Genomic DNA, 26,408 nt, shown 5'->3' on the forward strand with positions numbered 1-26,408 from the left:
CATGCTCTATTTCCATAAGATAAATTTTAATATTTTACTCCGATGTACGCGTGGGTTTTCTTTTCAGGTTTTTCAACAAAACATTTTTGTATATTTCTCATCTCCTCATATGTGCTACATTCCCCGCCAATCGCATCGTCTTTGATGTGAGTATCGTAATAATATTTAGTGTAGAATACAAAGTATGAAGCTCACTATGAATTTTTCTCTACTCTCCTGCCAATTCATATCTCTTGGGTCAAAATAATTCTACTCAGTATCCCATTCTCAAACACCTTCACTTTATGTTAACTTAAAGTTAATGACCAAGTTTTACACACACACACAGACCAACAGGTACATTTATAATTTATTTATTTTTTATTTTTAAGGTTTTATGTAGTAGATGGAAAAGCAAACGTTTCTGAACTATACAGTAGCAAACATTCTCGAATTTATTCTCATATTAACTTTGTCAAATATGCAATTTTGATTTGTTAAAATGGCTCCCAATACTTCAAATATCACAATTTCGAATGATTTATATTAACTGATTTTGTCCCACAGCCTGATGATTGGGCAAAAACATGCACAATACTTGGTTTTCTCTGGGTACGCTTTATATTAAAACAGAAAACAAACAAAAAAGCCGACATTTACGGACAACCGTTGAATTAAATGAACATTAAATTACGTCATGCGTTTGTGACATCATTTTTTCGTTTTCCTTGAAATGTGCTGACACCCTGAAGTTTTATTTGACTGTTATTAAATGGTCTATGGTTCTGACGTGAGTGTTTTGAGTTATTATTATTGTGGAACTTTAGAATTAATAATATGTTGTTCACATAAATGTGGACTGATAAAATTATATTTCATTTCAATGCTGCTATATCAGCGATTTCATGTAATAACGAAAGCCATGAATTTCAACAAAACGAAATTAGAAGCCGTAACATGAAAGTGTGATTTTTCTTTACGTTTTTGTATAGATAACCACCTACTACGTTCATATTTATTGGAAAACTGATCGTATTGCTTGTCTACACGAGACCCTTACAGGCTAAATTAATGTTTTAAAAGTCTGTACAAAAAATTTGAAACCTGTATCTTATTGTTATCTTGTCAATTTTGTGACGTAGGTGTAGTATCTAAGAAGACACAGCGTTTACATTACGGAGATAAACTGGTTATTGGATTTACTCTGTTTAAATGGGGGATGATTTTGTTTAGATAAATAATCGCTGTTTTATTCTGAGAATCCTATTATACTCTTAAAATAACTCTATGGTCAAAATGCAAGGGTAATGATTATTAATGTATGTGGTACATACATTTACCAATAGGTTTCAGACAGTTAAGCGAACTTATACGTATCAGATCCTACTATTAAATAATCTATTTCGCATGTCTTACTGTTTTAAAAATGAAATATTACATAGACTCTCACAAGTGACTTAAGTAGTGAGTGGGTAGTTCAGTTAACATTTTATACGGTTGGCGTGAAAAAATCGAAATCAGTGTCCGTATGAAGGTTTGCGAAGCTGTAAATCTCTTAGGTAATTAAAATTAAACATAATTTCTTGATCGGGATGACTCACCGACCCCAGGAAGACGTATCCCAATTCCAGCGCTAAAAGTTCCGCTACATCTGGGCCTCCCTCCAGGCGCACCAACCACTCATTGCTGTAATGCGGGGTTGTCTCATGGCCGTGATGTCCGTCGAGGGCCCAACACCCGACCAGCAGCAACACCACGAGGGTCCCCGTCTTGAGTACACGCGCCTCCATCTCTGAGTTGAGCAGGGCGCTGGCTGTGGTCCAGGCCAAATAAAATCACAGCGAAAACAATTAAGCCCCTTTCCTTGGGAGCAGTTCTTGGATTGGAGACGTTGCCAACTGTGGAAGGGGTACCAGAGAAGGCATAAAGAGGGGGGGGGAGAAAAGTGGGTAAAAGTGTGATACGAAGGGACTTGTAAAATAAAGATCAAAGGTGGCGGTGGGGTGGGGGTGAGGGGTGGCAGTGGTGGTGGGGGGGAATTTATTTTGTAGCTGTAGAGCGTGACGCAGATTTAATACCAAAAAGAGTTAATTAAGATTTACGATTCCGCGATCCTACACCGATAGTGTGAAAAATAAAACAGAGAGAGAGAGAGAGAGAGAGAGAGAGCTTACTTTGTGCTGGATGCTTCTGTTAAATTCGGTACGTGGTTTTTTGTAGGCAGACTCTTCAAATTTTTGAAAGTGATATTTGTTTTGTTATTTTTTTAAAATTTTTAAAAAATCATAAAATACATAGGCCCATGCAAATTCGAACTCGCGACCTTATTTAAAATTAAATTATTGCATAGATTTGAAGAGCAGTTTCAATTTTTTAAGATATAAAAGTTAATATATTTTTACATTGAATTGAAACTCGCGTGTTATTATATGACAGATCTAATTTCCATCACATCGAATACAAAACTAAGCCTTAATAAACAATAGAAAGCTGAGTTTAAAAGACATATTAAATAGCAATTCATACAATAGGATACTAACTACTACTCCATGACAACTAAAGCCCTTTTGTAGGATAAGAATACAAAATGAAGAGATCGGGGCTGTTCAGTTATATTCGATTTGGATTGGTATGAGCTTAATTCATTTGAAAATGAATAAAAGTAGCAGAAAAGTACGTACAGGCAGAGAGACAGAGAGAGATATAATTACGTAAAGTGGGATGTATTTTGTGATTGGATGCTGTTGGATGGTGCGTCACTAGCTACGTGTGGCATGTGCTTTACTGATCGCTCGGAATTAGTCACTGCTTGTGCAGGTGATATTTTATTGCCTGCGAAACACTGTCAGGACGACACTTTTAAGTACTTAACGTCTAAATCAATTGCTGGCCGAGACACAACTGCCACGCTTCGACTATACTGTTGTTAGACTTGGGAGTAATCTTACTATATATATAATCTGGTAGTCGGAAATTGATACTCAGAAGTCTCACATTTTTATCATGTAATATGTGACCGAGAAATACGATAGATAAGTAACTATCGACTTTTGAAGAGTATCGATTAAATAGTAATTGAGGGGTTTCTAAGGAAAACGATAGTACCCCGAAATGCGTAATTCTTAGTTAGTGATATTATCTTACAGGTTAAACGTCGATACAAGTTGGTAATATTCCGGAAAAAATTGTATTAGTCCGGAAGAATATGAGTTTTAATATGCGTATCGAAATGTTTTCCTGTAGAAACGCGTTAAGTTAATTGTTTTCCGTCTTCTGTCTGTGAATTTGAACAACATACATAACTGATAAAAATTGATGATATCAAGAAAATTTCGATGAAGATAGCTGTCTTCTGGGTTGTAGCGCCGTGTTGTCTGGTAGAAGTTTTCCCCAAATTATATACGTAATGTCTGCTTCAATCATAAGGCAATATTAATAGATCTAACGTAACTCTACATTACGTAAAGTTTCAAAAACAAAGCCGGGTGTCCTACGAAAGATGCAATGTTGGGCACATGGGAAGCTTGGAATAACATCGGTCGTGATGTTAGAAAAATTATGCCAAGCGTCGTTAAGACAATCGGGAAAGCTACGAAAGATTTGCTAAGCGTTCGGACGATATTGCAAGAGACGCCGGGAAACCAACGCGCTGCAGGAACACGTGATATCAAACCAAAATAATACGATCATGCATTAACCGTCGTAAAAGTATTAAATCTCGAAAAGAAATAGTGTTCTCAGTAACAAACCTGTGTGTGTAAGTACGCCGTATTGCTTGAAGCGTCCTGACATTCAGGACAGGTAGTGTGAACAGCGCGATGTCTCAGAATCAAGTGCCGATGTATCTGGAGACAGACACTCATCTCCGCGATATGATAAGCAAACGGGAGTCCCGTGCTGCATAACAGACCGGCGTAATTCCATGCCACTAGCTCCACGTCGAAACGGGAAATAATATTTATCTTACTCGTGGCTCGTTGCGCATATATGTAACTGCTTTAAAGAATTTCAGAATAAAAAAAGTTTCTTAACTTAAGCGTAAATGGATGTTGATATTATTAAACTGGATCTTTAATAAATGGGTTTACGGAGGTGTGAACCGAGATACATAAAGTGTAATAAAACGCACACAGGTACCGATGTTATACGTCGCGACATCGCGAAGCCAGCGTCGCGACGACAATAATCCTGAAGTCAAAAACGACGTTTCGAATTAATGAAAAATGAGTTTCGGGACGACATTCGTCGGGACACTAAAACATTGGACCAAGAATTTAAAAATAATTTATAGTTCAACCAAAAATTCTAGCAATTTAACCGGATATAATACAGACTAAAATAATGTTACATAAACCAACCTAACCGAACTTAAAATGACCCTCATTGCAATATACTGGCGTAATCTAAACCAGTGGCATTCAACCTTTTTTGTTCGCGTACCCCCAGATATAATTTCTCTTCAACTTTGTACCCCCAAAGTTGTTGGTGTATAATTCAAGTTATACATAGTATATAATCTACATCTAAAATAAATTCAATAAATTACATTACTGATTATTCAGTGTTTATCATAAAATAATATATATATTTTAAATTTCACGCACCCCCTAAGATGTCTTCTCGTACCCCAGGTTGGATACCACTGTTCTAAACTAACGGATCCAAACATAACCTTACATAACATGACAGAACATAACGGAACACGAGTTATAAAACACAACATAAACTGAACGTTGAAACCTAACTCAGCCCAACCCAACCAAACCTTTCCTATCTTAAGGCGAACTGTACTTAACTAAACTAAACTACACTAACCTATACTGTAGTACTCTGAATTGTAGGGAACTGAACAGCTGAAGTACGTAAATTCGACGGATCCAAACTGATCTAATTTTTAACTGAATCGAACTAAATGGAACTATGCTGAACTCAACTGACTACAGAATTAAACTGAGGCAAATTGTACTGAACAAAATAAAACCGAACTAAAGTAATATCTCCTGCTTAAGAGACAGGCACAATCCGGCAGCTGTGTAATTAGGAGGTTAACGATATTTAATCGTCACCAAGTGATATTATTATGCAAGGTTAAAATTACTGGGTATGCAACAGGCATGGGTGGAAGGACACTTGGAAGATATAGGCTCAAATAGGAGAATAATATTAAAATGAGACTTGATGAAATATGATTCGATTCTGCGGGCTGAATTCAATTCCAGTGAAAATGTTAAATTTGAGGTATAACACAAATAGAAACATTTTTTATTCAGAAGACGCAGAAATAGATGTTGTCACAAACCAACCTCATTGCATATGAGAGTTTATTCAGTGTGAGTAGGGGGGGGGGGGGGGGGGGGGGCTGTTCCTTTAAAATAATTGCAGGTATCTGCATTATCGACAGGCTGTTAAAGTGAGAAGTGGCGCCTCTTAGCAGCAATCGTTCAAACTACATCAAGAAGAAGAAGAAGTATTTCCTATAATGTGGCGTCCTGAAACGGACAAGCTTGAAACACTGCTGCAAGTCTGACGAGTTTGTGATCGGTAAGCTGGCTTTAAATTTTTGAGCTCCATTATTTAAATTTTTGAGCAATGTCTTTCTCGGTGTTCTGGGTTATAACGTCCTGTTGACTTGTAGGCGGAAAACATCTTTCTGGAGGAACATATTAACTTCATTTGCAGGGTGAATGCGGAGATCAAGGCAATGTATTCCTCGAAAATATTGGTACACATCTACAAGACATGGCTTCTACCCCAAAGATGGAGGCATTGTGTTTCTCCATAACGTTGGTATCCATTTCTCAAAGAAATAGGACAGTAGTATGCGTACTGGATTTCTTGAATCGGTCGCAGGAACTCATGAACCTTCGACTTTGAAAAGTGGTCGGATAATTTTTGTTAGCAGTTCAGTGACTATGAACTTCTTCCCTATCAATTTTTGTTGAGAGACATACAGAGTGATTAAGTTATTTCAAGGCAGATCTTCTTCAGGACGAAGTGTTGGACATTCGATGAACAGATGAAAAGATAGTGTGATGGAAAGGATAAATGGCTTGCCGTTAAAAAGAAATGCTAAATTTTAGATTCTCTGTCTCTGAACTGGTGTGTAGTGGCTAACACGATCTGTGTCTGCCACTGCATCGTTAACTGAAAATAGTTTAATGCATAAAGCGATCATTGACGGCGCTACAGCGGTAAACTTAACAGAAACGATTTGCGAAGTTACATTCTTTCACACGTTCCATACGTTTTGGTTTGTTAACAGTAACTATCTATTTTTGTAATAAATTTAATTAATTTAATATTTCTTGTTTGAAGAAAACTGGGATAAATAGCCAGTACTTTTTACAGATTTTTCATAAGACGTAATTTGAGCACCGTTCACATAGACTACAGTTGAGGATTCTATAAATTAATTGGGCTTACTACTTTCTTAATCAGAACTAACCAGTGATTTATCGCTTCGAGACATATTGTGGTCTGTTAAGTTTGTGGCAGTGTTTATAACTTGAAGCTGATCGGGACACTTCGTTGTTGCGATAGAGTTTACGTAGATTTAGTTGGAAATTTCGGGTATGGGTAGTACCCATTTGTAATTAGGTCAGTAACAAAATCCCCTGTCCTACAGTCCCTGGAAATAAACAGGCCGTTTTGCCAACGTCGTTTATGTGTGAGGCTACTCCGATGTATCGTCCTGGCAATACGTTCTGTTGACCAGGGGAACGTTAGATTTTACGTTATGCTATATCCTCGCTTGCATGGGGATTAATATTGTCATTATAGCTCCTATAGTACTACCAAATATTTCATGTAGTACTATGGAACCACGAAACACTTCATTTTAATCTGACTAAACTAAGTGTAACCTAATGCAATGCAAATTTTGAAGATTTTTATATTTCATTTAAAGGTATTTTTGATCGTTTATCGATTCGAGAATAAGACGAGAGTCATAATATTTTACCACAAAGAATTTTTCTATATTTCCACATAATTATTATACCAGGTTCCATGAGAAATGTCTGTGTTTGTCTGGCGAAACATAATATGAAAAATAAAAAAAATAAAAACCAATAGAATGTCACAAGTAGAACGCAATGTAAAACTGTCTGTTTCTGTATGCCAAAGTTTTTTTTTTTTACAAAGTCTCTTTAGCAAATATACGAACCGTTAAATTAAAAATTCGTATAGTATTGGTTGCGGCTAATATGTCGGAGTTACGGTGAAACAATTTCCCATTTAGTATCAAAGTTTTCTCGGCGATATAATATAAAATATCTCTATTTCTTTCTATGTTATGAAACATTGTACTAATCAACTTTTCCATCAAAGTAGAATGAATTTAAATCATATGATAAATCTTTTTAAATCCATCGTATTGAATTCTTTCGCATTAGGTTTTAAAACCTAATTTGTGCACGTTCTTAACATTAACAAATTACAATATCTGACCACCAGTGTTATTATTATTATTATTATTATTAGTGTTCTGTCTGACGACAGGTCCATATGAACAGGATCCTTCCATCCTTTTCTCGGACTGGGACCTGTTCATATACGTTCTTGGCAGATGATCCAGAAGTGGTTTGCCATTGCCTTCTTCTGTGTGTGAATGGAGTAATTGTTGGGATGCCACGGAGAAACCGGGGAAGCCCCCGGAGGAAAACTCCGTGTTGCCTAGACCACAGCCTTGCCCAACACAAGTTATAAATTCGGGCACCGCCGGGAATCGAACCCGAGACCCCAGGATTACAAGGCCAGCGGTCTAACCAGTGTTACACAATATAAAATTTAAACTATTTTAGAAGGACAGTCTGCTATTGTCCAGGGATCGTATCCCGTCTAAAATAATGTTCTGCTGGACTTGTATTAAAGCCCGAACGGAAAACAGATTTCCTACGTTGTCACTCACAATTTTTAAGTATGCCATCGTGAGAGGTCCAAGATTTTTATAATACGGTTTCAGATATAAATAAAGAATGTTCAGCAAAATGGAAAGCAAAGCGAACACTGTGAATGTCCATGTTAGGAATTACTTTATCTGGCTTTATTTTCCCCTTTGTTGTACTGTCTTCAGAGTTTAATTAAAACAGAAGCTTTGTACTTTTTCTACCTTTTGTTTTTGTTTTCTTGATGTAGTAGTTTGCAGGTTGTGTTTAAGAGTAAAGCAAACATCACTTCAGTTTTCACACAACTTAGCTCCCAACGAATGTCACACGCCACAAAGCTTACGGTAATGCAGTACACAGCTCACACACAGAAACTTAACTCGTTACATACGTTTGTGTTTGTAGGTAGGATGCACGTGCTGTTGTTACAAGTGAGGCGAAAGTGGATTCAGGAAGTTTCCCGAAAAATAAAACTCAAAATTCCTAAAGTAGACTAGTGCACGTGGAGATGAAAGAATGTGGACGTTTTATGTAATTAGGCTTAGACGGAAATATTTTAGAAATTACTGAAAGTGATAAAGAGCCCAGGAACGTGTTTTATTTTCTCTCACAGTGAACACGTAATGGCGTCTGATTATTCGGTACTAATCACTTAAGAAGTAAAGTACGTCTTAATAGCGTTCTTCATGAATGAAAGAATGAACGTATGGAAGGTCAGATATAATTGGTAGACTTTGTCTGAAATATTAGCCTAGATAAAATGACAGCACATTATCTGTCTTTGAGACTTATATCTACAAGATTTAAATCAGTGAGTCCGAAAGTTTAATTACACCTTTGTTTTTTTTTATCCATTACGAGTAATTAAGTAACTGAATTCAGGTTTTCTGAAATAAACCGTGGAAGGGGTATGTCTAAGATGTAGTATTTTATTTAATTTTGATACTGGTGTTAACGAATCAGATGGGACATTGAGACATACAGTCACACACAGTAAAGCTTTAAGAATTTGGAAATTATGAATAGAACAACAGTCTTCAAGTTGTCAGAAGTAGACTAATTTTAAAAGAAATAAAAAAGAATTTCTATGACATGTATTAAATTGCACTTTATAATTCCGTATTTAGATACAGCCTGTTTCATAATTAACTTTAAGACGCGTAACATGCATGCGAGGTATGTGAAGGAAAATTAAAAGAAAATGGATTATTTCGAAAATCTAGATATAAATGGGAGGATAATATTAAAGTGGATCATGAATGAGTGGTATGCGATGGTGTTGTTAAAGGAAAATGGCGGACTGATGTGAACACAGCAATAAACCACGCAGTTTCATAAAGAAGAGGTGACTACCTTCTGAAGAATTTGTTCCGTGGGATATTAGTCGACTAGTTGATCTATTTTTGGAGGCGAAACGTACCTACGGAAGTACGTGATCTGTCTCTGTGTTCGTTTTACGAAATTGCACTTAAGCAGGCATCAGAATGTGGTATTCATTTATAATTTAAAAACTTTGTGGTCATGCTGTTCTTGAGTTCGTAACTTCTTCGTATATTACTCCTGAACGTGTTTTATACCACATGTGGTAAATAAAATACCGCCCTAGTAATTTAGGTGGTATCTAGTCTTTCAGAAAATAATTGCCAGAAAAAAAGGTCAAAGCCAGTCTTTTGTTTCTGCAATAAATTTCAATTGACGAATGAATGAAATCGACTAAATGCGGAATCAAATAGATGATTTGCATGCCATACCTTTGAAGTATTTTCCGTTAGATGTAACAGTTGAACATATATTGCATAGGTTCTCTACTGAGTACAGTATTGGATTACCGGGAGTATCGGCAGATTTAAATTTCTACTTTCAATTTCACGAACATCATTTATTAATGAACCAAACATTTCAGCAATTATTAGGTACACTTGTGTGCATATTTGGGAACAGTTTATTACATGTTCATAAACGTATCGTATTACAGAAAACTAATCGCCATCCTGAGTTTCTAAAGACTATATGCATAGTAAGAGACAATCGCGTCTTTACTTATGGCTGTTCATTTCCGGACAAAATAAGTCAAACTGCTTGTAAAGCAAGCTCAGTCCTTGTACGTGTGCATTTGCAACTATAAAACCCTTCGTGGGGGACGGGTAGGGGTTCCTAACATATACACAGGAAATTCAGTGAGAATTTCATTTCAGGACTATGTATAGGACAGGCTTTTAACAACAATAGTCCTAATTTTTGCATAACAATGGAGTTAAGGCACATAAACAATGAAGGCACTGCGATGGTGCTTGCTGGTGCTGCCACACAGTCGTGGGGCGGGACAATTGGGCTATAGCTCTGTAGCTACAGACAGTTAACGTTCTCGTTAAAAGTGCTGCTGGAATTTTAAATTTTTAATCGATTGTTGAATTCCAACTTTTTTTTTTGAATATAACGTGTGTAGGTTTCCACCGGTGTCAGATCTCTCAGTACGCGGACCTGGGACAGAGAATTGTCCGATATGCGTCGTGTGTTTTATGAAATAAAAGTTTTTTTTTAGGTCGGATTCTTTCGATTTTCGAAAATTCTGTTACTTTATTTTTTCTGTTATTCAACTATTAATAGTTTCGTAAAGATTTTTAAGAAAATAGTGTCAGGGCATTCGAATAAGAAAGTCTTCATGTGGTGGGATGAGTAGTAAATCAAATGTTTCACACAAAATTTGCGCTTTAAAATATAATTCGTGAAGTGTGCGTCAGAATAATATTAAAATTAATTCCAGAAACTATCTAATGACAGTCTCTATCTTTACATTTTATTGCTGCTGACAACTCAGAATGAGGGTCCTTGGTTTTCCAAAACTGTATCAGTTAACCAGATCTAGAAGAGGAAGGCTAGTCCGGAACCGGAAGTACTCCACAACGATGAGACCACAGAAATTGAAAGCAAGAGCGTCCTATGAGCATTTATATTTGTTTTCCAAACATGTCAAGTTACTCCAGGCGGTTTCCTGTTCCAAATTCCGGCCACGCAGCCAGCCACAAAGCTGTTCACGTGTTGTGATGTGGAGGAAAGGGATATTTGATGTGGAGAAATTTGTAGAAACTGCTACTGTATCATGCAGCCCGTGCGTGGTATGCGTTATGGGACAGTTCTTATATCATGTCTGCTGTTGAAACAAAGATTTATAGGAGGCAGAAGCAGGCTTAAACATTATACAACTCGAAACGCAAAGCGCACTTAACGCTTTGAATCCGAATTTATTTTAAATAATATTTAATAATCCAGTCCGTACCGCAAAGAAAACACAACGTGTCACCGTAACAAGGATCAAATGATTAACGCTGTTTCAGGAAATAATCGTTGTTCATTCTGTGAAACATACGAAACGAATAAACACAAAATATGCATTTAATGATTGTTACAGCGTGTCATACATATATTTACAACTAGGCTTTAAAGGTTTAAAGGTAAATGCAATGTATGACCCATCTATTTAAGTTATTGTGCAGTATTTCAATCGGATTTGGTATAGTGACTGTTGTTGGGCTTTTGTGATCACGTAAATGAACATTTGGCTTCCATAAAACGCAGGGAATATTTTGACTAATTGATCACACCATCAACTTTAAAGAAGGTCTTTGTTCCATAATGCATATTTCTTTTCGTTTACATTGCAAAAATTATTTTTTATTAATGCTAGTAGAGTACACGAATTGTTTATTTATATCCCTGTTAGGAGAATATTTAAAGACACTTTATAACATATATTATTTGGTATCGAATGTTATAATAAGCTGAACTTAAAATGATAATCATAAGCACATCTTGACGAGTTGGAATTTTTTAATTACTTCAAAATAATTGTTGTTGAAAGTTTTAACGTATACAGTAACATAAATATTGACTTATGGGCCAACAGAACATTTATTATCAAATTTGCACATCGTTTGCAATAGCCTCTGATATTTGAGACTCTTCGAAGATTTATAAGAACACGCTTAAATTTCGAAATTGTCTAGTTAAGCATTACGAAGTGCAAAATATGAGTGTGGGAACATTCATGGTCTCTTTCAGTACATTATTATTGCATTTATCTCAATGGACTAACTAACTCCATGGAGTGACGTTCTATTTGAAAATCTAACAGTACTATAGATGATCAGCAACTTTCCAAACTTTTAAGGAACCAAAAGTTTCACCAAGGCCCTCCACTCCAGATCCTAAGAAAGTGAAATATCCCTTGAAATGTAAGATATTTCTCAAGATTACTTAATACTCATTTTGCGTCGTAATAAACAAGTTAGATTCTTGAACTGTCATATCTCCGATATTTTACAACTTCGCATCGAATTATAATGAAATATGGCACAGTCGGAACAAGCAGCGTTATTTAGGGAGTTACAGCCTAATGTAATAACATTATATCGATTTTTTTAATCCAGTTAAAATCAGAGTAACAGTAGTAAATATGTGCTTGATGGTATCACTTCATACTTTGTTAACAACCTGTGACATGGTAAATATATCACATCACTATGAGAGTGTCGTGTGGAACAGAAAAGCAAATAGCTTAGGTCAAACCGATTATTTGATCTGTCTTCTGTTCGAGTTTAACCCGTTCTAATCTTATATAATAATAGGATAATGTTTACGACTGTTTATATGTGTTATGCGTAAATTATTAGCTTATATACCTAACTGTCAATATGGAAACGCTGTTAATGGATTTATAATCTTATGGTTTAAATTTACTGACCGTAAAACCACTGCTTCCTACATCTGGGGTACATGATACACAGTTTTTAAATATGTTTAATTCTTTACCGATATGGAAGTTTTTTTAGGTGTGAAAATGGAAACCTACAGGCAATCGACGTGTTCCCAATTAAATGTTATTTTAAAGCATTGCTTGAGAGCCTCTGTACCGCGTTAGACATTCACCACGTGGAGGCAGAGGACTATAGGACTATAGACCACAGTCTCATTGGAAAGACTTTTTTCTTTCAGTAATCTGTAGCTAATTCCGGCTCTGAAGTTAAACAGAAACAATATTTAAAAAAAAAACATATGAAAGATTTCACATTCTCACGGCGATGAGTTTGAGGATGGCTGTCTTGTGACTGTAAGTCGTGGTTTTGGAGGCATTAGTAACCTCTGAAACGTCGGTCATTATCCAGCAGATTACACTGCCAATCATCCCAGAAGACAGCTATATTTAGAAAACATATGGGCCTCAATATGTGTGATATGTTTCATTTAATGGAAAAAAATATCACCCATTCAACTTGTATAACACTCGGTTATGATTGATTAATTAATATTTAACATTCGGACTTTGCTACTCGATTCCAAAATAGTAAATTGCTAAATGCATGTTCAACCGCCCGTCATTTGTTGTTATTTTGCAACCGCCGGTGTGCATGAAATTCTCATGTAGCCGTAGCCCAGAGAATAAAATTTTTTAAAAAATGATATAAGTAGTAATAAACCAGCCGCTCATCTTCCGGAAATGTGCGCACACATGCTGAGGGAGAGACCATCGTGTCTGACCGGACGTGACGCCATATGACGTCACGGCGACCCTGAGTTACTGAAACAGGATTAACCAAGTCGACATGCTGACGTCCACAGGGGAGAGGTAGTTCATGACAGTCCTTTGCCCTCCACATTTCACTGACCAGTCAGAAACATAACCTCAAAAAAAAAAAACTTATTGTTAGCATATCCGCGTAAGTCCCAGGTTCGAATCTCAGATCACTGGGTATCATAACTTGGGCCAAGTCCATATTTATCTCAGTCGGTAAAAAGAGAACTTTATTGTTTCCGTACGTTAAGTTATCTGCCTGCAAAGTATTAACCAGCGATCACGTAATTCTGATCAGGATACAAATCTGTTATCATACGCATTAGTCAATACGACTGCCAGGCTTAACAACTGAAAAGTCGCAAGTGGATTTCGCAGCAGGGATCAATGTCAGTGTGGATACAAGGGGGCCTCGCCTACACTGCATCTATAGCATGCCATAAATTCCTCCTTGTTTATAGCGCAAACTGTTTAGAATTCACAGTATGTGTACGAATTGTGTCCTGTTTGACACTGTTATCGGCCCATTTCACACCCCTTTGTTTATCCACGGGCTTACAGTCTTCCCTTGTTATTTGTCGGCTTCGTTCCAAATGTAGGTACGCGTTATTACGCTGTGGATTTCGTGTGATAAGCAATTTTCCCCGACATTTATTAATGCCTACAAGCTTCAAATCATGTTATTAAAAGTGAGTACAATGTTTAGTCTAATAGACGGGATTTTTCCATTTAAATATTAAATTACTTTGTTCCTGTTCACAATTATGTGGGCGAGTAGTTGGGACCTGATTCGTATTCGGGAGGTCCCGAGTTCAAGTCTCGACCCAGATTAAGATTTCTCGTAGGTTTCCTCGGTTCTTGAAGGTAAATTCCAGGATGAAAATATACCTTGAAATGATAGCGTTCTGACCTATAACTCGAATAAGTCAAACGACGTCTTTCGTTGTACCAGTATATATCTGTGTTTGTACGTAACAGAGTTTATCTCTGATCTTCGATTGCACGTGAATTTGTATGTGTTTTTCATTGGGGGATGTGGAATGAGATACATGTGATGAAAGTTGGAAATATTTGTGAATAAGTTTGACGATATGCAATGGATTTTGCAGAAGACTGATGAGGTTTTCTTACGATAAGATTTTTAATATGACATCTGAGATTTTCATACTGTGATGTGGGTTGTGACGCCATGCCGTCTTGTAGGAAGTTCAGTCTACGCGGTATCAGGTTCAGTAAGATCGTAATCTGAAAGATATTTTATTGTTTTATATCACGGTTTCAATTTTAAATGCGTAATTTTAATTAAAATATAACTTGGAAAAAGAGTTGAGATAGTGGTATTAAAATCCGAAATTTTCCATTCAGACTTAAAAATACGTTATGCCCTATAATAAAATATGGTCTATACATTTTATTGCCTTCTTGAAATCCAGCATATCAACGTAGATAGTGCTACATCTTATATAAACAAAACAACGTAAAATCAACCTGAGGATGACTAAGTAACAGTCGAAACATGTTACAAGTGACTGCAGTGCTATGACAAAATAATGTAACTGTCATAAATGTACTGAAACAAATGCAAGAAGGTGCTAACTTAGGTTAGGTTATAATCAGGGTGTCAGCAGAATTGGTATGAGACTCAGGTCTGACTTCGCCCCTCTTCTAAGGGGAGTGATGGCCCAATTCTAACGGTCACAGTTGCTCTGTTTTCGAGGGAGAGATATAGAGAATGGTCGAGAGAAATGGTACAACTGGTCTGTCTCCTCTCCTGATCTCATTCAGCTTCCATTTCCCCCGCACTAACGGCGTCCTGGTCCGAATATCCCCTTCCTCCATTTTCTCCGAGGCTCTCGATTTGGTCGAATGGATTTTTACGAGATTTGGAAACTTTCCAACAATATCCCACGCCTGGACTCTCAACTCGTCCTGTCCCCTGCGTATCACGCAACGAACAGTCACGTGCTCTACGAAATGTGAAGTCAGACGCAATTTTAATGGCGGGGGTGTGAGAGGTCCGGTAGCCGATTACAATTTTTCGTCGTCCAGGGCAGTAAATTTTGCTAATGGTGAGGATGTTTCGCTATGATGTTGTTCTGTGCGGCCTGGCACTGCATATCAGGATTTTGAATCTTGGGACACGCCCCATTGGTTGGCTGAATGTCTTCTGAGGACGGTCTGCATAAAAGTGAAATGTTTGACGACCAAATCTAAAAGTCTGGTTTAATCCTTTAACGCCTAGTGGTAATTTACGTACCACCTGATTTAAGTATCAAGAATTTAATTTATATTTAGGGGTTTTATATGATTTTCAATGTAAACTGGAAGTTGATATAATTGCTTACAGACGTTAATCCTTTGAACTAACGCGCACTGAAATGCGATGCTACAGAGAAATTTCAGTGGATACAATTACTGGTTATTTTAAATATGATTTCTTATGGTCTTGATAATCAAATTAGAGAATCACTTCCCGTGGTACTGCTAATTTATCGTACATGATATCCAACTCAATCACTGTCTCTCATCGTGGTCTGTTCCATCACATTACGTGAATTAAGTCATTAACTAGGCACACAACACCATCAACTGAGTGATGGACGAATATCATAGTCACTGGACATCCCGACATTACTCCACAAACTTTCTGGTGGTGGGCGCATGAATTCGTTAACAGAACCCACTTCCACGGCCCTCAATGGTTTGAGTCTCGAACAATGGTTGTTTGAGCACTTTTCGTTCCATTCTTTGATTACCGTACTTTTAAACTGACTCCCCATTGCATAATCCTTCTAAATCAATATCCATATTAACGGGTATTACCTGCCTATCAACACCGTTATCCGGCATTCAGAAGTGTTATTACGGGGACAAACAAATGGAAGGGATTATAGAACACGTAATTTGGCATTGTGTGTATGGTTAATGCAAACATGGAAGTGTCACAAAAGTACATACTGAAAGGATCGTTTTGACACCATGTGTCAAAATTATAAAATAACTTGTTCAGCACTCTGACACTAATACCCTGGCAGTAAAGGCACCATACGGGTGAAAGTTCTATCTGAAAGGCTGTCTGATGCACGCTGAAATGGAATGCAATGCCATGCCATGTACTCACACTACATGTATTTTAAACATTTAAAGCCGAAACACGTCTTTTATATTTACAAATATTCGGTTCCCACCTAAATGAGAAAACTTCAGCATTGGCAAAAATCAGCTGTTTGATGCTGTTTACAGAAATAATAACTGGTTACACTGAGAATAATATTATTAAACTAATAAATACACTCTGAGAGCGAAATGCAGAGTTGTACATTATTAAAGCATATGGTACATATACTTACCACTGCGCTTTAAAGTGTTAAACAAGTTCGTAGTTTTATTTGAAGAGTCAGTAGTCTTATGTGCTTTCAAGAATTATAGGTTTAAAGACGGCTGTCTTCTGGGTTGTTGTAGCGTGTAGACTTTCGGAAGCTTACCGACGTTTAAAGAGGTCCTTGCTGCCTCCATCGTCAGGGCGATGGAGGCAGCACTATCGTCTCGTATATTCTCTTTGCTCGTAGCAGAATCGAAGTCAGAGTCGTGGGCACATGTTCGTTGTCACATCAACTCTGGATGTGGTAAGAGATTTCTTCTGCGCAATAAAAGTTTGCAGACGTCAGTCCACGCTGACGAAGCAGATTCTTGTCTTGTAGTTCGTCTTGTTAAAGACGTGGTTGTGATAGAACACACACTTGATCTCAGCTCTGAAGTCTCTAGAACGCGAAAGCTTTTAAAATGAGGAGAGCAGGTGTTTAGAATTCAAAGTTGCAACTTTAAGCAACGAATTAAAGCAGGCTCATGTTCTTGTAAGTCTTACACCGACCACAAAAGATCTTTGAAAGAATAATGAGTAGAAAAATACACATTTGAAGCCTATTAATGTTATATGTTTGTTTCGCTTTTCATTGAAAGACCTGCTATTAGCTTACTTCTACAGTTACTTCAAGAGTGAAATAGTATACCCCAGTGGAGTACAGGTGAGATTTGAGCTTCTCGTGGCTGCTAGGATAAAAATGACTAGAGATTCTTGCTGCCTCCATCGTCAGGGCGATGAAGTGTGATGATGGAGGCAGCAAGCCTTTTCTGTTAGACGCAACATTCTGACAAAAGTGCTACATACACAAATTGAGGAAGGAATATAAACTATTAATTTAAATTAAAGTATATCACAAATATTAAGCACACGATCTGAAGAAAATAGCAATTATTCTACATTATAATTAGAGGAGTTACTGCAGACTAAAGAATTAATGGCCACAGGTCAGGCTTATTTATGTATGGTAAGGAAAAGAACGAAGCATGACTGATTAATAGCAGTGTGTTTGAAATTTAAATAAAATTAAATACGATCATTATAATGACAAATGAAAATATTGGTTAGTCAGTGATTTGTAAATGTGTTGTGAAAAATTAGCAAATGATGGTAATAGAAAAAAATCTGTATTTTTCCTACCAATGTTGAACCGTGAGATCTTTTAGGAACCTGAAATATACGAAAATAAAATAGTTCAACCGATGAAATCGTTATATTCTGAGAGAGAAAAAAAAAACGTGCGGAGAGTCATATATGAGTCTGTTCGTATGTGATAACGTGTTTCCCCTTAAAACGAGAAACTGTGATGACGTTATGGCCTGTGATGATGATGCTAGGCAGGGGAGGCTGAGTTGACACCCAATATAGGGGAGGGTTGCGAAAGATCACTTTCGAGTATCCCTTGCATTTTGACTGCAGTGTAGAGGTAACCCTATCACAGAGGACGGACTTTAACCTTTCCTGGGAAGAGTGACATATGTCACTGTCGCAGTGTTAATTACAGTCCGCACGGGCTGCAATACATAAACCAACTGTTCTCTTATTTAAGTAACTCCTTAGAGTTGAGCCGTTAATGAGAAGCTAGTACTCGTCGAGCTAGAGAGGCAATTTCCCGCTTTCTATAAAAACCTGAAAGTTCATTACCGTTGTGTCAAAAGCCCGCCACAGGACCCTCTCCTGAGCCAAATAAATCAGGTCCACGCCCTGTTTTCTACCATTGTCTTCCAAATAATCTTTTCGGTTCAGATTTTGTATGCACGTCCTTACACCCCTACCGTGGGTGATGCATATGTTATCATTTTTCATATTATCAGCTTAATAATGTTTGCTGAAAAGTTCAAATTACAGAGCTCTTCGTTAAACAGTTTTCTCCACCCAACTGTGACTTCCTCCCTTCTATGTCCAGGTATTTTCCCCAGCTCCCCGATTTAACCCTCCATCTGTGATTCTCCCTCAGGGCGAGAAACCTAAGTTCACGCCAGTACAAAACATGGTTACTTCCTTACATTGTAATCCGTTTGTAACTGTAGATCTAGGGGGTGTCTGGTTGTGTCTATGTTACGTAATTGTGTTATTATTGGAGAAGCGAATGAAATTTAATTAAGATACCAGTTATCGATCGATGTAAAAATGCCAGGCTTTCGTTCGTCATACTCAGTGTCCCCTGAAGCTACAAGCCATATACAGTGTGTCCCAAAAATATGTAAACACAACAGCAGGTTGAGTGGCCGCTTGTCAGTCAATTGACACAACTGTGACACATGAATCTAACAGTTATCATTCTAAAAACCTACACTGGATTAGCTAATTCACTAAGTTCCAGTGGTGACGTATGTTTATTAAATTGTCTTTATTTAATTTACTGAATGCGTGTATACATATTTTTGGGACACGGTGTATATAGTGGATGTGTGTAGGTAGAGGTCTGTATGGGCCTGGTAGCACAGATAATATTCGGGTGTTTGCCGGGTTAAGGCCTAAATATCGAACGTTATATAGAACACTCCGGCTTTTTCGGGCCACTTTTTTCGAAAAAAAATATTTAGTTCTCATCAAACGCTTGTGACACACTCGGGTTCACGGAACATTTCCCTCCGACTTGATTTTCCTAGCTGCCCCCTTCCACAAATAGCTCGGGATGTCGCCTTACAGACTTTGCATCCGTTAAGTTTTGTACCATTCCTCAAACGCCAAGATGACATCTGATGTTACGACTGTAAACGGTAATATTCTAAAATGTTTTTATAGTTACTGGGTGTTTAAAATTTGGGTTTATCGGCGTGTTAAATTTCAACCACAAATAAAATATCTTGCTGCATCGGGAAGGAAGATACCTCATCATTTCAATTAGTCAACCCAGGATCGAATATTCATATCGTACAGTAGTTTGGTCTGTGGTACATGCTCCGTTATTGAGCGGAACGTGTCGTTCTGTATCTCGAGACTGAAAAAGCAATATCATGCATGGTGGTGACATTACGTTACGGAAAGCATTCCTCCCGTTGGACACAGTAGACCGCAGTTCCCACCTTATTTTTGTACGAGTATCTTCTGATCCTCGCCTCTACACAGATATTTCTAACAATCATTATTTACAGTGGTAGATATTTGAAGGGTGTCTCTGATTTATTCTAACTGCCAGATACTCGGTACGAGTGGATGCTACTTTATTTTTTTATATTTGCAGACGGCTCGAAGTGATACTACTGAGAAATTCGATTTTTGTTTAAATTTATTATTGATCTTTATTGCCCGAAACATAATCGTAGGTCCGATCATTCAGAACACTAGCATCGGGAAGACAGGACGTTGGTAAGCCGACGTCTAGCGTCGCGATGATAATAATCCAGACGCCGAAAGAAGACTCAAAATTAAGCGAAAAGAAACGCGAGACGTCATTGGGAAACGCCTTTAATGTCCGCGACTGTCAGCCAACGCTGCTTCGAGGGGTCATCAGTTTGCGGCGACAGTGGGACTCAGGAAGCCTCGTTGTCACCCGGCGTGTATCATGAAAGTCTCGCCTCTCTAGGACAGCGCAAGATACAGACAGGTTAAGGAGTTCGACAGCTTCGCTAATGAGGAAGTTGTTAATCTGGCAGTAGACGGCCCTCTAAAAGATTTTGATGGCGTTGAGCTGAAGAGTCACTCGGTTCCACCCCCGGCCCCTACCATTTCCTTGTAACATTTTCTTCTCCCCATTAAACAACCCCAAACACGCTCATCGCGTCTTGAGATTCGTCTTTCAGTTAAGATGCCTATAAAGCGAGCCTCTCCTTAGTCACGCAGAGCCATCATTTTCTACTCTCGCTTTATTTCCCCGACACCATTTTCTCAGTTTATCGTTGAAACAACCCTCCGATAGGTCAAGAGTATAACCAGGTTCTGAAATCCGTGCACGAGATATCCCCTGTTTATTCCCTAGAGCACCACACAGTAGCACAGAACAGTATATGTAAATATTTTATTTATTTATTGAATTAATTAGTAAAATTGGGAACATTCATTAAAATCTAGGATAGTCATATTTTCCATATGCAAATTTTTTAATTTTTTTCATATTTAATTTGCCTTTATGTTCATTTATTGCAAGTAAAATATATTGTTTTACAACTAATCACACTACTATCACATTGCAAAGAGTCAGAAATAATTTGTAATTAATCATATTTGGGTAACATAATATAAGGTAAAGTTATGCCCGGTACTTATTAAACACCACGTCATGAAGACGTATTGGGATGTGGAGGTATAGTTCCACTCTTTCTTGATATGAACACTGGATGGAAGTGACTGGTCAGCTTCACGTTTCTGCCGATTTACCTCCCGGGAAATATATCCCAGTGCCCTTAATAAACCATATGGACCACTTGACTATTTAAGAAACTAAACTTTTAAGGAACGTCATCTTCCATGGAGTTAGTTAAAGCAGAAAAATTACTGTCATTTTTTGTTCCCTCTTTGTTTATTAGAGCTACATACTAAATTCATTATAACAGTTTCAGGCTCTGATATAAACGTGAATGAAGTCTTTAGCGCAAACATAATCTCAGCTCCAAAGAGCAGAGCAATTTCCACGAGGCCAAGTGTGTAACGACTGCATGCTCAGTACGATATAAGGTACTTAAAGTGAGTTAAGTAAATGAACGCATCGTTCAATTAGCTGACCAGTATAATAAAACTCGTAACATTAATGCATACAAAAGGGTCATAAGAGAACTAAACGTCTCACCAACCACCCATAAGCATTTATTAAGGCAGTATTTTGCCAAACATGTAAACATATTCCTACTTTAGATACCAGCTTCTTTAAGATTGTTATCTAAATTGTCGTAATAATAATAATAATAAATCTGGCCGCTCAGATACTGTCATTTTGTATTTGTACACAGACTTATATGCTTTTGTATTCTGCTTTGAAACATAGTTAATGATCACTTCAATTTTGCGCCAGTGGTAATCCATGTGGTTTTGCAGTAAACCACTTTAAAATTCCTCAACGGAAGAGAGTCATTATTGAGGAGAAGATAATAGTTTATCTTCACCGTTTTTATGAAATCCCATTTTTCCTCACATTTTTCACAACTTCCGGCCAGTATATCGCGACCTAGTTGACAGTCTCACAGCTAATTATAATATCGATTTAAATATTTTTACCACCTACTCGTAGGTCTTTCAAGAAGCTACGTTTTTCGATTTGAAATTTTATGTGTTTTTTTTCCAGCTGTCTCATAGTTCTTAGTTATTTAGTGAAGTTTACAAGTACATGAAATTTTTCCTACAGTTGCTACCCTCTACTTTTATCCAAATATTATTCTTTATTCTTAAATACTGCCAATCTCTGTTCCTTTCTTAGGGCGGAAGACCCACAAAACAACAGGCACAGAATATACTGTGTATTTAATGAACCTGTTAGAAAATAACTTCAAAATTTTGAGTTTCTAAACGAAGAAAATCACTGAAATGTAGAAGAACGCGTCTATATAAAAAAAGTTTACTTAGACTATTTATGTTTTATTTAACAACGCTGTCAGTTATACTGCGTCAAATGTAAGGGAAATTAAAAATAATGAATTGGAAATTACGTGTAAGTAGCACTCAAGGCCTATTTTAAGGTAATATTATGACAATTACTTGGAGGAACTGAGAAAAACTACAAAAACTCCTCAGCCAAGATAGCTGATCTCCGGGCTTAGATTTGAACCAGGGATTCTAACCAGTCATTGCAACGTTTCGATACAAATTATTGACACTGAAAATGTACCAAATACAAATAAATACTAAATATTTGACTGACTGCAAAGTCTTGTCCTATTTAATGTTTATAACCTTGATTTTTCTGTCTTGAAAGGTTGTTTTAATAAGGTAATGGTTCCATTAATATCCCAGAAGCAAGTGGAAGGAAAAGGACAGGGTCTCATTTCTCGTAACGAACTGTTCTAATGGTTTACTAACTGCACCCTAATTGAGGAAAGTTCCTCAGATAATCGGCAGTGAGCCACAAAGTCTGTCTGTGTGATACTTGAGTTCATTAATTCAAGTTACACAGAAAAAGGCATGGATACGCTGAACGATAATTCATTGTGGACATGAATATCTAATCAAATAACTCATATTAGTGAAATCAAGAAAAAGACCCAGTTTTCCAATACCCTTGTTAAATTTTTTTTTAAAAAAAATCGTCTTTAGAAAGCTGTAAACTTTATAAAGTAATCGACCTCCATTCTCAAGGATCATTACATATGAGAGACTTCTGTCGTTTTTGAAGATCCAAACAAAAGTTATTTTATGTGGTAATCGATGAGCTAGCCTTCCCCGCGGCTTCGTTCTGAAGCTGACTTTTCATTTCTCGCCCACAGAGTTTGCGCGTTGCCGTTCTCTCGTAGTTTTGTTATGCTCATTTGCCTCGAGTTTAAGATGGGGACCTGGCTAATTAGGGAAAGCGAGTTTCAGGGAGTTGCCTCGCGTTATTAGTTTCTGCGATTCTAGCGTTTGTTACAGAAACTCGCAATTTTGGTGCTGAGAGCAGTCTGTCCAGTATCGTACATTCTGCCATCGTGCGCCGACAAAATTCCCTACTTCACTCTCATGCTGATACGAAAGCAAATAATTAATATGAACAAAACTCGTGAGAGAAAGTCTTCTTGCCCATAGTGGTAACTTGTGTTGTCATTAGTTAAACTTTTGAATCCTAAAGAAAGGGAATTAGAAAGGAGCGTAGAAAAATAACCAAAGAGGAAATTATGAAGAAGAAGTTAGAGACAGAGAGCATTTTGTTTTTAGGAGATTCCCAGGCAATTTCAGCTGGTCATTATTAAGGACAGAATTAGAGGGGAGACTTTAGGATGGTAATTAGTAACAATATTGTTTATGCGTAGGGCTCATGTATTATGACTGTCTCCAATGGAGTAACATCTCGAATTTTATAAATTCCATGACGAAATTTTCTTAGCTTTTCTTATCAAATATTTTATTTGTGGCTTATTTAACGACGCTGTTAGTAGCGTCGAATGATGGGGTAATTATGAATGATGAACTGGAAAGGATGTAGAAGGAAGTCGTAGAATCCTAGTTAAAGGTACTATTTGAGCATCTGTCTGGAGAAAACAAGGTAAAATCTATCAGTATAGAAGTTTTCCGTGCGTCCCTTGAAAAAGAAAAACAGTTGTAAACTTCAGGTATTAATACGCAGCATAACTGAAGCTCTAATATGTTTTGTCTCGTTTCAAATAGTGCTCGCAAATGTGTTTTAAATTCTTTATCTTGTGCAGTTTTCCTCAAGTATGAACCAAATTTATAATACAGCACACAATTTCTTCCCTTCTCCAGTCCACGTCTTAACTCGAAAGAGATTTTTACGAGTCGAATATCATCTTAACATTCATCTGGAGTGATTTATGATATCGTGGACTCTGCCTGTAGATTTAAGAAGACATATCTGGCAGAAAATCCCGTTGAAAGTTTTGTTCCTGTGACTGATATTTGTGACAGCATCTGATGGAAGAAGACAAGATGGAATGCGAGTTCCTAAGATTGATGACTGCACATTTCTTATTTGTGCAGGCTGCAGCCCTCTGATCGCTTTCCTCTGTATTCCGTATCGCGTCACGTTAACATTCGGTCATCTTTAGAGATGAAATTTCTGCTAAACTTTCATTTCCTTTCAGTATTCTTCGGTTTGTGTAACAACAATCCTGATGTTAAAACACTCTATTTAGCACTTGGAAAAAAAAAATGACGCTTGGCTCATTTTTATGCGGTCTAATTTTAATCTAGCGGTCAGAACGCTAGCCTTGTAACCCTGGGGGGTCTCAGGTTCAATTCCCGGTAGTGCTCAGATTTATAACTTGTGTTGGGCAAGGCCGTGGTCTAGGCAACACGGAGTTTTCCTCCGGGGGCTTCCCCGGTTTCTCCGTGGTATCCCAACAATTACTCCATTCACACACAGAAGAAGGCAATGGCAAACCACTTCTGGATCATCTCCCAAGAACGTATATGAACAGGTCCCAGTCCGAGAAAAGGATGGAAGGATCCTGTTCATATGGACCTGTCGTCAGACAGAACACTAATAATAATAATAATAATATCGTCACCAAGGAAACAAGTGACTGTGTTCTCAGATGGATAAACGCATTGATAATGATGATGATGGGGATAAGAATGATGACAATGCTAAAAAAGTAGCACGTATGACTTTCTAGCGGTCCGGATAAAAACAGCTTGTGCATGCTAACATTCTGTCTCAAGCTCCGTGACTTCACAAGGCGAATCGAGGTAAAAAAGACGGAAACAGAGCTCGTCATTTTGGCGTGTACACATGTAAGCGTCATCGTGTCATTGTTTTCCATCAATTCAATGACTGGTTCCAGAGAGGAGGCACGCAGACGAGTGACTGGAACCGAGTTTGTTCCAGCGTCTGTCTGTTATCCGTTGCAGGAGGGCAAGACCGCGCAGGGTGCAAAGGGAGATAGAGAGATTCTGTTTCCATGACAACAGCTCGCGGATGATAATAATTGTCACACGAGACGCGTCGATAACCACAATGCAGTGTAATCTGAGGAACAATAGAGAAATCCTACATCAAGTAGGGTCACTTTGTGCAGGGCGGATTGCCTACTGTTATGTTACACGGCGTAGCCCAGTTATCAAACGGTTGCAGGGTTGCAGTTTTAAGGCGGAAGTCTTCCAGAGTTGGGGTATGGTTCCCTACACATGATGCCATAGTGGTGTTCGAATATGTTACATCTGTAGCTTTAAAATGTGTTTACTTTAAGAGGGCAGTCAGTGGCAATGATCAGTTTAACTTTACAAGAAAACAACACAGAATATGTAAGACTTGAGGTTCTCATAACGGTGAGTATGAAGATTTCTGTCTTCTGGGTTGTTGCGCTGTGTAGTCTGGTCGATGTTTATCAACGTTTCAGAGGTCATACTGCCTCCATCATCAGGGCGGTGAGTATGAAGATTTCTGTCTTCTGGGTTGTTGCGCTGTGTAGTCTGGTCGATGTTAACCAACGTTTCAGAGGTCATACTGCCTCCATCATCAGGGCGGTGAGTATGAAGATTTCTGTCTTCTGGGTTGTTGCGCTGTGTAGTCTGGTTGATGTTAACCAACGTTTCAGAGGTCATACTGCCTCCATCATCAGGGCGGTGAGTATGAAGATTTCTGTCTTCTGGGTTGTTGCGCTGTGTAGTCTGGTTGATGTTAACCAACGTTTCAGAGGTCATACTGCCTCCATCATCAGGGCGGTGAGTATGAAGATTTCTGTCTTCTGGGTTGTTGCGCTGTGTAGTCTGGTTGATGTTAACCAACGTTTCAGAGGTCATACTGCCTCCATCATCAGGGCGGTGAGTATGAAGATTTCTGTCTTCTGGGTTGTTGCGCTGTGTAGTCTGGTTGATGTTAACCAACGTTTCAGAGGTCATATTGCCTCCATCATCAGGGCGATGAGTATGAAGATTTCTGTCTTCTGGGTTGTTGCGCTGTGTAGTCTGGTCGATGTTAACCGACGTTTCAGAGGTCATACTGCCTCCGTCATCAGGGCGAGGCAGTATGACCTCTGAAACGTTGGTTAACATCGACCAGACTACACAGCGCAACAACCCAGAAGACGGA

At 37.9% G+C, this 26,408-nt stretch overlaps 1 protein-coding gene and 1 long non-coding RNA gene across 6 annotated transcripts in view; one reads left to right on the forward strand and one right to left on the reverse strand.

Annotated features, from left to right (window-relative positions):
* Window positions 1-26,408, reverse strand: part of LOC110838089 (neuroendocrine convertase 1) — a 156,321-nt gene that overhangs the window by 18,947 nt on the left and 110,966 nt on the right. For 2 of the 5 annotated variants that reach the window (XM_087344859.1, XM_087344855.1), the window contains exons 1-2: window positions 3,729-3,859; window positions 1,581-1,792 (exon numbers count right to left, since the gene is read on the reverse strand). In XM_087344859.1, coding sequence (XP_087200985.1) covers window positions 1,581-1,792; window positions 3,729-3,771 — 255 coding nt within the window. In that variant the 5' untranslated portion in view covers window positions 3,772-3,859. Of the gene's footprint in view, window positions 1-1,580; window positions 1,793-3,728; window positions 3,860-4,794; window positions 4,918-26,408 lie in introns of those variants that run through there. The other 3 variants (XM_087344856.1, XM_087344857.1, XM_087344858.1) reach the window with 2 other exon arrangements.
* Window positions 1-26,408, forward strand: part of LOC110838094 (uncharacterized) — a 34,273-nt gene that overhangs the window by 6,397 nt on the left and 1,468 nt on the right. The gene's annotated exons all lie outside the window — the stretch shown is intronic.

The sequence above is a fragment of the Zootermopsis nevadensis genome, unplaced genomic scaffold, assembly GCF_977971745.1.
Source record: "Zootermopsis nevadensis isolate Lab colony 2312 unplaced genomic scaffold, Znev_1.0 Znev_ptg000008l, whole genome shotgun sequence".
Classification (NCBI taxonomy): Eukaryota; Metazoa; Arthropoda; class Insecta; order Blattodea; family Termopsidae; genus Zootermopsis; species Zootermopsis nevadensis.